This window comes from Pristiophorus japonicus, chromosome 1 (assembly GCF_044704955.1).
Source record: "Pristiophorus japonicus isolate sPriJap1 chromosome 1, sPriJap1.hap1, whole genome shotgun sequence".
NCBI classification, from domain to species: Eukaryota; Metazoa; Chordata; class Chondrichthyes; family Pristiophoridae; genus Pristiophorus; species Pristiophorus japonicus.
In genome coordinates, this window is record NC_091977.1 from 399,149,379 (window position 1) to 399,161,420 (window position 12,042).

Consider the following 12,042-nt stretch of genomic DNA (forward strand, 5'->3'; position numbering starts at 1 on the left):
CACTGCACTGGAGTGTCAGCCTAGATGTATGTGCTCATGTCTCTGTGTGCTACCCACTGAGCCACGGTTGACACTGAGAGGGTTTTACTTGTTTTGAAAAAAAGGTTTAAAAATGACTAAAATAAAACAGTAAGAGTTGTAAATGATTGGACAGTTTACTCTCAGGTTTTTGTTTGGGTGAGGCGATTTAAATAATCAGACAGAACACTATTGGAGCGGTCAGGGTGGGACGGTGCCTGCCCGGCCCTGTTTGTCAGGGTTGTAGTAATTGCGGCTCTGCCCGGACAGTTTGCCGTGGGGACCAGGGTGTGCTGACGTGTGGTGTGCGCCTGGCTGATCGTCTTCCCCCGGCTCGGCCCCTCTCTCGGTGACAATGCGCGGCTCGGTGCTGTCGGTGATCAGCCGCTTCTCCCAGGAGTACGCGGCGGGGACTCCGCTGCGGCTCAAGCTGCTGGACTCGTACCTGCTGTACATGGCGCTGAGCGGCGCCGCGCAGTTCCTGTACTGCGCGCTGGTCGGCACTTTCCCCTTCAACTCCTTCCTGTCCGGCTTCATCGCCTGTGTGGGCGCCTTCGTGCTGGCAGGTGAGGCCGGGGCAGTGTGGGCCTGGGGCCAGCTGGGGAGGGGGTGGTGCGGATTGTGGGGTCGGGGAGGGGGCTGGAGACTTGGGGCCACCCGGGTGTTGTGCTAGGGCAGGGGAGATAGGGTTCGGGGCGTTTGGTGGGGGTTGGGGCCCGGGACTGTGCAGGTTTGAGGACTGGTCTATACCGGGAGGGAAGGCGAGTTCCCTAGGCTTGAGTATGGGGCTATTCCACTGCAGGCCCCACAGGGAATTGGGCCAAAACCGGGACGGGTGGGTGGTCATTCCCAATGGGAGCTGTGTGTTGATGGAGTGAGTGTTGGGTGTCAGGGATTCCGGACACTGATTTGGTTCTGTGTTGGGGGAGGGGTGATGGTTTGTACCTGGAGGTAAGACTCCCTGAATTTGAGATTTAATACCAGTCTAGCTATGCCCTGGTGATGTGCAACTGAATTAAAGGTAACATAGAACCACCTGATTTAATTGTGGGCAGCTGCTACTTTGCCTTTATGTCCCTTGGGCTATCACTTGATAACACATCTCATCATCTTGTGCATTACGTCTCTAGTAAAATGGGTGTTGGACGTGTTCTTAATTTGCCATCCAGTGAGGTTGGTGTAAACTGTGCAGAGTGCATGGTTTCTGAATCATGACCAGAACTGATAGTTAAGTATTTCTATGTGTGTTTCACAGCAACAGAGCCCTGCAGTAGTTTTCCTTAATTATTTACTCTCTTGGTTTCCCCTTGCCACCACAGTTTGTTTGCGGATACAGATCAATCCTCAGAACAAAGGAGATTTCATTGGTATATCACCCGAGCGGGCATTTGCAGACTTCCTCTTTGCCAGCACCATTCTTCATCTGGTAGTGATCAACTTCATAGGCTGAGTGGAGGCACCGTCTATTCAGGTGGATTTCTTTCCTTTTGTTTTCAAGTGAAATTAAATAAGTGATTCCAAGTGCTGGGTTTAGATTGTCCTAAGTCAATAATATGAGTGGGAGAGGGGGAATTAACTATCCTTTCACCTCTGTTCTTTTTAACTTCTCTCTCAAAATGTTTGTACATAATGGAAATAGCAGAGAGGAGATAAGAAGAATCCTTTTTTATAAAGCAAGTTATAATCTGGAAAGCACTGCCTGAAAGGGTGTTGGAAGCAGATTCAGTAGTAACTTTCAAAGGGAAAATGGCTATATACTTAAAGGAAACATTTGCAGGGCTATTAGGAAAAGAGCAAGGGAGTGGGACTAATTGGATAGCTCTTTCAAAGAGCTGGCACAGACACAATGGACTGAATGGCCTCCTTCACTGCTGCAAAATTCTATCAATTTGAGCTGGTCCCAGCCCTGTTCCTAGTAGATGCTGGTCGTGGTACAAGACTATATGTCGTGAGTTGGACAACAAAGAAATTTACCAAGGTAACTTGGAGCCACCTGATTACTGTAGTGATTCTGCATATTCCTTCATTTGATTGGGTCATTCACTGAACTTCTGCAGTAACTAAAACCAATGTGTTCCTGTGTGGAGTGTAACTGTTGAAGCAAAGTGTTTTTTTAGTAGGGGATCACACACAAGTAGCAGTATAACTCAGAAGAATTATTACTGTGCTCTGGCACCCTAAGATGAGAGATGCTATCCAGGAGGCCGTCTCATAACACTAAGTTCAGTCTGGTATTTCCTATCCCCCACTCCTCTCCCAAAGTCGAAGTGGATATGTTACCCTGGGCCATGTTCACACATCTCGCAGCAGCTGAGCATAGACCCAGATTTTTGGCGAATGCAGCAAAATTGTTTTCGTTAATGAAAGAGATCCAATTTCTGTGTGGGCAGATAATGTCCACCTTGGTCATAGTATATGTATGGTCTGTGAGTGAGGCTTCTCTTTTCTTGGTCTTGCTACACAGCATCTGTGGTTGATTGAGTGGACTATCCTCTCCTGTGCCTCTGCTTGTCCTGTTGGTCAATATGCTAATGATCTGTCACAAGAGTCGCCAATCCTCTTCCTAAGGCAGAAGTGCCCATTTCATAGATCTGTTAATGACTTGGTTGAGAGAAGTCTGGGGGATTGCAGCATGCTGTGCTGCAGCGTGTTTGAACTCTTGCATGGCTGTCCTCCAGTGATGGTCTAATTAAAGTATATAATAATACATATTAGCAATCTGTTTTATGTCAGGGAGGTTTTGTGTTCGGGTGATGCATTTGTATGTAGGTGAAGGAGTGAGGTTTTTATGGTGGGGCTTTCTATTAGTTTGTGCGGGATGTGGGCTGCACTATCAAAGCAGTATTGCCCATTGCTAGGGCATTAAGAGTCAATCACGTAAAGAGAGAACTTGCATTTATATGTGCCTTTCACAACCTCAGGATGCCACAAAGCACTTTACAATTAATTTTACTTTTGAAGTGTAGTCACTGTTGTAATATCAGGAAGACGACAGCCAATTTGCATGCCGCAATGTGATAAAGACCAGATAATCTGTTAGTCATTGTTGGTTAAGAGATAAATATTGGATAGGACACTGGGCGAACTCATCTCCTCTTCCTCTTCGATTAGTGTGATCTCTTGTGTTCATGTCAGCAGGCAAATGGGGCATTGGTTTAACTTGTCATCTGAAAGACGTATTGTGGAACTGGAACAAACTCACTCGCTCACCTCACCCACTCTCTGTCTCTCTCTCTCTCTCTTTCTCTCACTCAACCATCAGCAGGCCGGGGCCATTGGAGGGAGCAGCGCATGCTGCTGCATGAGGGCGACGGCTACGAAGCCAGGTCGCTGATTGCAGTGCAGGCAGGAGGGGCAAAGGAGCGGCAAGAGTTTGTAGAGGGAAGTGACCGGGGCCCAGGGGCAGCACGGGCCAGCCCACACAGAGATATGTGTGCCGCTCGGTCTGTGCAGCAGAGCTGGTCTGCAGTTAGTCTTGGGTAATCCTCGCCACTGGACCAAGACCTAGCTCTGTCAAGCCCGTGTGGTGGCTGGTGTGCAACGGCCACCGCACGTTAAAAAAAAATCCAAGCACTGGCATCTTCCACCCTTCACAATTCAGTTTGGGATCTGAAATATTAGGTCATTCATTAAAACACTCTGAACTCATCCCTTTTGGGCGTGGAAGCAAGTCATCCTCGCTTCGAGGGACTGCCTATGTTGATGTGAAACTGGAGTCGCAGGTAGGTCGGGTCCCTTTCTCTGAAGGACATCAGTGTTCCAATTGTGTTTTTGGTGCTAGCCCCAAAAATACCAGGTTTTAAGGATTAGTTTTCAAATCATGCCCTATGGGTTGCCAGTCCAGTACCATAACCACTAGGCTACCATACATTGAGACCTCTACATTGGTGGAAGAGTCTGTTTCTAGTGGAATAGGACTGCATATGAAGTTCTTTATAGGGCAGGTGTTTGTTTTGAGAAGTGTGGGGAGTTAATGCATGATAGGTGTGTGTGTGTATGTATATGGGGGAGGAGAAATTCTTCCCCAGCGAAGGGAACACTTAACTGTGTGTTTCCATTGCTGTATAACAGCCTTGTTGAGGTAGGATTTAAGGTATGTTAGAGTTGACAGGACAAAGACTGATGTAATCAATGATAACCTATCTTTAAACCTTTTTTTTTCTCTTGCAGTCGTGCAGCAGGAATAATGTGAGGGACCGGAACCCATATTGGCACTGCGATGGCTCTGTTTGAATTTTGTTTACGCATCTTGTTTCATTCCGTAAATATGTATAAAAAATAAAAATTATTTTACAAAATGGCTGATCGCATCTCCATTGATACTGGGAACAAAGGAAAGGTTAAGTGAGATCTAGAGTAATGCTTCATTGGGATCAATTAATTGAGCAGTAGCCAGGGATTAAACTTGTGACTTTCATAGTCTGTAGTAAGTCAGTATTTCCACAGAACACTGAATTTACCAACTGAAAGGAGAGCATGCCAACATTTTAGGCACTCTAATTTCAGTGAGGTACTGGAGCATTCCACACTTATTGCCTTTAGTGGGTGAAATGTAATCAACAAACAGCTAGATATTCAGAACTCTCAGATTCCTGTTCACAAACATTTTTTGGGTGGGGCTAACATGGGTGGAAGCTCATGACCTTTTTAAAATTTCTGAAACCAAGCTACACGCAGGCATAATTTCTCTGTACCCAAAAGGGATTGCACACACTCTCTGTAGTGACCTACTCCACTTACTATCCAGAGAGCATAGGTGTAGGTTGGCAGAACTCAGTAAATGCCTATTGTATCTTACAAAGCAGTGATAAAAAAAACTTGCATTTATATAGTGCCTTTTTATTACATTTAATTTTTGTACCAAAATATTACTGTAAGTTCATTGTACATTGTAGCAATGCACCAGCTTTATGATACTCTTACAAATGAGCACTAAAACAATTAAGTCATGTCAGTGTATTCCACTATTTCATGTTGCACAGAACTCAAGGGCAATTCAAAAACTGATTTCTGTAAACCTCCATTTGCTTAATCAAAATTGTGCCGCTGTTTGGCAACTAAGTTTGCTGATGAATTGGGCACTTTATTTTTAGATGCCAGTGCTGCAACAGATGAATTGAAAGAGCAAAAGTAGCTACCTTCCCATCTTTGTGACTAGCTTAGAAGTCCTAACAGGTTTAAAACTTCAGGCTCCAAACAACTCCACTTTCACTTTGCTTAACTCCATCATGCTCCATTCTCTGAGACAATGTGGTGCAATAATAAATGGGGCAGTTAAAGGCAAGCAAATGAACAGAAATAAAATTAGAATGAGATTGGATGCCCTGAAGACACAAATGTATTCCAACAGTCTATCGACTCTGGATCAGTTCCCATGGACTGGAGGGTAACACCAAGTGTAACAAAAGTGTAACACCACTTTTTAAAAAAGGAGGGAAGAGAGAAAATGGGTAATTATAGACTGGTTAGCTTGACATCAGTAGTGGGGAAAATGTTGGAATCGATCATGAAGGATGAAATAGCAGCGCATTTGGAAAGCGGTAACAGGATCAGACCAAGTCAGCATAGATTTATGAAAGGGAAATCATGCTTGATGAATCTTCTGGAATTTTTTGAGGATGTAACTAGTAGAGTGGACAAGGGAGAACCAGTGGATGTGGTGTATTTGGACTTTCAAAAGGCTTTTTACAAGGTCCCGCACAAGAGATCGTTGTGCAAAATCAAAGCACATGGTATTGGGGGTAATATACTGACGTGGATAGGGAACTGGTTGGCAGACAGGAAGTAGAGAGTTGGGATAAACGGGTCCTTTTCAGAATGGCAGGCAGTGACTAGTGGAGTGCCGCAGGGCTCAGTGCTGGGAACCCAGCTCTTTACAATATACATTAACGATTTGGATGAAGGAATAGAGTGTAATATCTCCAAGTTTTCAGATGAGACTAAACTGGGTGGCGGTGTGAGCTGTGAGGAGGACGCTAAGAGGCTGCAGGGTGACTTGGACAGGTTAGGTGAGTGGACAAATGCATAGCAGATGCAGTATAATGTGGATAAATGTGAGGTTATTCATTTTGGGGGCAAAAACACGAAGGCAGAATATTATCTGAATGGCGGCAGACTAGGAAAAGGGGAGGTGCAACGAGACCTGGGTGTCATGGTTCATCAGTCACTGAAAGTGGGCACGCAGGTACAGCAGGCGGTAAAGGCGGCAAATGGTATGTTGGCCTTCATAGCTAGGGGATTTGAATATAGAAGCAGGGAGGTTTTAATGCAATTGTACAGGGCCTTAGTGAGGCCTCACCTGGAATATTGTGTTCAGTTTTGGTCTTCGAGTCTGAGGAAGGATGTTCTTGCTATTGAGGGAGTGCAGCGAAGGTTCACCAGACTGATTCCAGGGATGTCTGGGCTGTCATATGAGGAGAGACTGGATCAATTGGGCCTTTTATTCACTGGAGTTTAGAAGAATGAGAGGGGATCTCATAGAAGATTCTGACGGGACTGGAAAGGTTAGATGTGGGAAGAATGTTCCCGATGTTGGGGAAGTCCAGAACCAGGGGACATAGTCTTAGGATAAGGGGTAGGCCATTTAGGACTGAGATGAGGAGAAACTTCTTCACTCAAAGAGTTGTTAACCTCTGGAATTCCCTGCTGCAGAGAGTTGTTGATGCCAGTTCATTGGATATATTCAAGAGGGAGTTGGATATAGCTCTTATGGTTAAGGGGATCAAGGGGTATGGAGAGAAAGCAGGAAAGGGGTACTGAAGGAATGATCATCCATGATCTTATTGAATGGCAGTGCAGGCTCGAAGGGCCGAAGGGCCGAATGGCCTACTCCTGCACCTATTTTCTATGTTTCTATGTAACGTATGTCAACTTGTGTGAGTCTTGCATTTTCATGCAGACTCTGGCAGAAGCCTAGGAGTAGATTCCCTGCCTGCTCATCCTCTTGGTTGGGAAATAGTGTTGGGCACTAGATGACGAATTAAAGATACTGGTAAGTATTTCACAAAATCTTGGTATCTGTCAGTAATGCTGCGCTAATCCTAGCCTCCTTTAGAAACTTAACTTTTGTGTCTATAATTTTTTCTTCGTCAAAAGATACTCAGAAAAATCTAAGGCAGGGGAAATGTCCTCCATGAAAAGTGTTATGCTGACCTTGTTTAGTAAATTACATTACCTGCAGCATAATGACATTATTTGTGTCAGATGTCAGAGCTGGGAGAAAACTGAAAATGACTCCATATTGTAAGACCACGGGTTGGTATCCCGACAAATATACATCAAGGAACCAGATGATTTCTTAACTTCCTCACTTTAACTCCTCATTAAGGAACAGTTGGGTTTAACCGCCCAGCTTAAGTCGAGGGGTGAATGATGCCTAAATTTGACTCTCAACTGTCTTGCATCAACAGTTCGGATTGAATTTGGGTTCACCTTGCCAGCCCTTAATTGATACCCACGAACTACTAACTTAATGAATTAATCCTTTCTTGCCAAATCATCAACTAACAAGTCATGCATTATTAACTATTCACTAGAAACTACATTTATCACAAAATTAAATAACATAGATTTTAAAAAGTTATACAGTGTTACCTATAAATTTGAATAATGTACAGGTAGAACCTCCCTTATCCGGAACCCTCGGGACCTGGCCTGTTCTAGATAAGGGATTTTTCCGGACGAGGGGCGGTCACATTAATTGGATGATACAGGTACTGAGCAAGGGGATATCGGGTCGGACTGGCTTGGGGCTGGGGGTGCGGCCAGCGATTGCGGGAGTCGGCAGTGAGGAAGGACTTCAATTTGTTCATGTCGGAGTTCTGCACATGCGCCACCCAGTGGCCGGGAACGATTCCTGTAATTAACAAACGAGTTACTTAATGAAATGAGCAGCAGGTTGTAAAGGCAGTTCAGTCGATCACTAATTCTGTATCAACTGGATCGCTGACTATTAAATTATATTTGAGATCATTGTCTGAGATTACTTCAAATTGGTGAGATTAATCTAGGAGTAAACTCCTTTAGATAACTGACAAGTTAACAGCTTGTTGAATCACAGAATGGTTACAGCACAGGAGACGGCCATTTGGCCCATCGAGTCCATGCCGGCTCTCTGCAAGAGCACTTCAGCTAGTCCCACTCCCCCACCCTTTCCCCATTAGAGTCTATATATGGGGGGGTTAGTAATATTTCCAGAGCTTTTATGACCATGTCCTTATGAGCAGCATGGTTGAGTTGATTTTTTTCCCTACCCTTGGATGGTGGCTTTAGCTCCTGGAACATCGAGTTGATGAGCTGCTTCAGTGGCAAGATTATCTGTTCCACTCAGTTCTCCGTTCCAGCTGAATCCATGAATGACTGTATCTGAGCTACAGACCCTGTTACAGGTGGGACAGACATTCGTTGAGGGAAGGGGTCGGTGGGGCTGATTTGCCACGCGCTCCTTCCGCTGCCTGCGCTTGGCCTTTTCATGCTCTTTGCGTTGAGACTCGAAGAGCTCAACGCCCTCCCGGATGGACTTTCTCCACCTCAGGCAGTCTGTGGCCAGGGTCTCCCAGGTGTCAGTGGTGATGTCGCACTTTACCAGGGAGGCTTTGAGGGTGTCCTTTATAACGTTTCCGCTGTCATCCTTTGGCTCGTTTACCATAAAGGAGCTCCACATAAAGCATTTGCTTAGGGAGTCTCGTATCTGGCATGCGTACTATGTGGCCTGCCCAGCGAAGCTGGTTGAGTGTGGTCAGTGCTTCAACACTGGGGATGTTAGCCTGGTCGAGAACACTGATGTTGGTGCGCCTGTCCTCTCGGGATTTGCAGGACCTTGCGGAGACATTGTTGGTGATATATGTCCAGCGACTTGAGGTGCCTTCTATACATCGTCCATGCTTCAGATCCATACAGGAAGGCGGGTATTACTACAGCCCTTTAGACCATGAGTTTGGTGGTAGATTTGAGGGCCTGGTCTTCAAACACTCTTTTCCTCAGACAGCCGAAGGCTACGCTGGCGCACTGCAGGCGATGCTGAATCTCAGCATCAATGTCTGCCTCTGTTGATGAGAAGCTCCCGAGATATGGGAAATGGTCCACGTTGTCCAGGGCCGCACCGTGGATCTTGATGATTGGAGAGCAGTGCTGTGCGGCGGTGACAGACTGGTGGAGGAGCTTTGACTTACGGATGTTTAGCGTGAGGCCTGTGCTTTCTTATGCCTCAGTGAATACATTGACTATATCCTGGAGTTCAGCCTCAGAATGTGCGCAGACTCAGGCATCGTCCGCGTACTGCAGCTCAATGATAGAGGTTGGGGTGATCTTGGACCTGGGTTGGAGACGGCGTAGGTTAAACAGCTTCCCACTGGTTCTGTAGTTTAGTTCCTCTCCAGCGGGGAGCTTGTTGATTGTGAGGTGGAGCATGGCGGCGAGGAAGATTGAGAAGAGGGTTGGAGCAATGACGCAGCCCTGTTTGACCCCGGTGTGGACGTGGATTGGCTCTCTAATGGATCCGTTGTTAAGGATCACGACCTGCATGTCATAGTGAGGCAGGCGAAGGATGTTGACAAACTTTTGGGGGCATCCGAAACGGAGGAGGACGCTCAATAGACCCTCGTGGTTGACAGTGTCAAAGGCCTTTGTAAGATCGAAAAAGGCCATGTATAAGGGCTGGTGCTGCTCCCTGCATTTTTCCTGCAACTGTCGTGCTGCAAAGATCATGTCTGTTGAGCCCCGTAGGGGACGAAATCCGCATTCTGATTCCGGGAGGAGCTCCTCGGCCACAGGGAGAAGATGATTGAGAGCTCGAGCGACAACTTTCCCAGTGGCTGAAAGCAGGGAGATTCCCCTGTAGTTGCTGCAGTCGGACTTGTCGCCTTTTTAAAAAATGTTCACAATCACTGCTCTCTCAGATCTCCCGGCTTGCTCTCCTCCCTCCAGATGAGAGAGATGAGGTCATGTATCCGCGCCAACAGCGCCTCTCCGCCAATCGCTTCTAACAGTCATGTAAGTCTGAAGATACTGAAATGAATGAGAAACAGATACCTAGACATACCACGTTCTACGCTTACTCCCCTAACTTCATTAGCTGTAAAGTGCTTTTGGACGCCTGGTGGTTCTGAAAGGCGCTATATAAATCCAAGTCTCCAATTTTTCTTTAGCAAAAGGTCCTACACAGGATCAGATAACAAATGGCATATTTATGTCGCACTAACGAGCTATTCCTGAGCTCAGTAAATGCTAGCTTCTTATCGCTCCGTGGTAAGATATGTTCTGTTTAAATAAACATCTTCATGGTTTTAATTAGTTGCAATTTCCTAAATTGTGTGGATGCCTTTAAGCCGAAACTCCATCTTGAGGATACATTTCAGGCAATTTACGGGGCATTTTCCCCTCCCTACAATAGTAACTGCAAATATCACATCTTCCCTGGAGGTCACTGTGCCTGAAAATTTCATATGTGCAGGATGATTCTCAGAGTGTTTGATCAGAAGCATGGAAAAAATCTAATCTTGTTCAACCATGCAGGAGCATAGCTGAAATGCTAAAGATGTTTTGAAACTTTAGGAAAATGCAAAAACAAAATGAGAATTCCAAGGTTGCAACAGTAATAGGACGACTTCTTCCTTCGTATGGTAGTGGCAAAGCAAATCAAAAGTCAATATCCAAGTTGGATATCTAGGCCAAAGTTTCCGGTGTAATAGCATGGATATCTTGTAGGCTCTGAGTTTCCTCTGAGTGCAGTGCTCAATGGTGTGCTCCAGGGTCTGATTAGGAGCTCCACAGTCACTTGATGGGAATGCTTTAATCTTCCACCTATGGAGAAGGTGGCAGCATCTACCATGACCAGTTCTGAGGCGGTTGATGGTTGTCCACTGCGAGCAAGGTTTAGAATCATGGAATCATAGAATGATAGAGCACAAAAAGAGGCCATTTGGCCCATCGTGCCTGTGCCGGCTTTTTGAAAGCGTTCTCCAATTAGTCCCACTTCCCCTGCTCTTTCCCCATAGCCCTGCAAAATTTTCCTTTTCAAGTATTTATCCAATTCCCTTTTGAAAGTTATAACTGAATCTGCTCCTGCCACCCTTTCAGGCAGTGATCCTACAGGTTGTACTGTGGGGTCCTCTATAAGGAATCCATTCCATATGTCGCAGTTCTTCCAAGCATTTTACCATCGGTCATCAAGGCTGAGTGGAGATTGCTGAAGGGCTTTGGCGATGATCCAAAATGGCCTTGTAGATTTGAGATGAGATGGTGGTAGGTTGTTCAAGGCAGCCTGGATTGGCATGTCTTTGCTGGTGTAGTGGTTAGATTCTCTGGAGACTGCATATTCATGGTGTAGGTGTGGTGGTGCGATGTTTGCAAGCACGGGTAGCCAAGGTGTTGGTGCTGATAAAAGCGTACCGGTGATAATTCTCATAGTAGAATTCAGCTGGACATCAATGGATTTGACATGTGGACGATAGCTGTGCCAGAGAGCAGTACTTCGCTGTAGAGTCCACCAGGGCGAGTGCTGTCGTACTGAGGGTTTGAGCGTCTTCTCTCCATGTGGAACAAGTTGACCCTACTCTTTAGTTTCTTCCCAAGGTTCTGGAGATGTTGTCTATACGACAGGGTGCGATAAATAGGAGCGTTTTTTGGGGAAAGGGCGGGGAAGTGGGACTAGCTGAAGTGCTCTGCGCCGCAAAAGGAGACTTTCAAAGCTTAGTTTGCTTGATGGGTGTTGAGGTGGAATGTCGAGGTGACAGTTTTTTGCAAGTTTGGCAGGAGTTGCCATTGGCGGAAGTAGGCCTCCATCTTCTAAATCACTGGTCAGGGTCTCTTCGGTGATGGACAGATTCCATAGGATTCAAAATGTACTTCACACATTGTGTCCTTTGAGATAAGAATTCTTTCTGATCTGCCTCATTTTATTTTATTTATTTAGATTTCACTTGCCTTCATATCCCCCTCATCATCTTGGAGTGGTACAGGTAATGGCTGTCTGCTCTACCTAAGAACATAAGAAATAGGAGGAGTAGGCCATACGGCTCCTTGAGC

At 45.8% G+C, this 12,042-nt stretch overlaps 2 protein-coding genes across 2 annotated transcripts in view; one reads left to right on the forward strand and one right to left on the reverse strand.

The window, feature by feature from the left end:
• The first annotated feature begins 272 nt into the window (after positions 1 to 272).
• Positions 273 to 4,316, forward strand: dad1 (defender against cell death 1). The gene is made up of 3 exons (XM_070875459.1): positions 273 to 584; positions 1,338 to 1,489; positions 4,189 to 4,316. The coding sequence occupies exons 1-2, from the start codon at positions 374 to 376 to the stop codon at positions 1,466 to 1,468; spliced, it is 342 nt and encodes a 113-aa protein (XP_070731560.1). The 5' UTR covers positions 273 to 373; the 3' UTR covers positions 1,469 to 1,489; positions 4,189 to 4,316.
• A 597-nt stretch (positions 4,317 to 4,913) lies between these two features.
• The window catches only part of adhfe1 (alcohol dehydrogenase iron containing 1), a 136,016-nt gene continuing 128,887 nt past the window's right edge, over positions 4,914 to 12,042 (reverse strand). Inside the window, exon 14 of the mRNA XM_070891556.1 lies at positions 4,914 to 7,873. Coding sequence (XP_070747657.1) covers positions 7,826 to 7,873 — 48 coding nt within the window. The 3' untranslated portion in view covers positions 4,914 to 7,825. The remainder of the gene's footprint in view (positions 7,874 to 12,042) is intronic.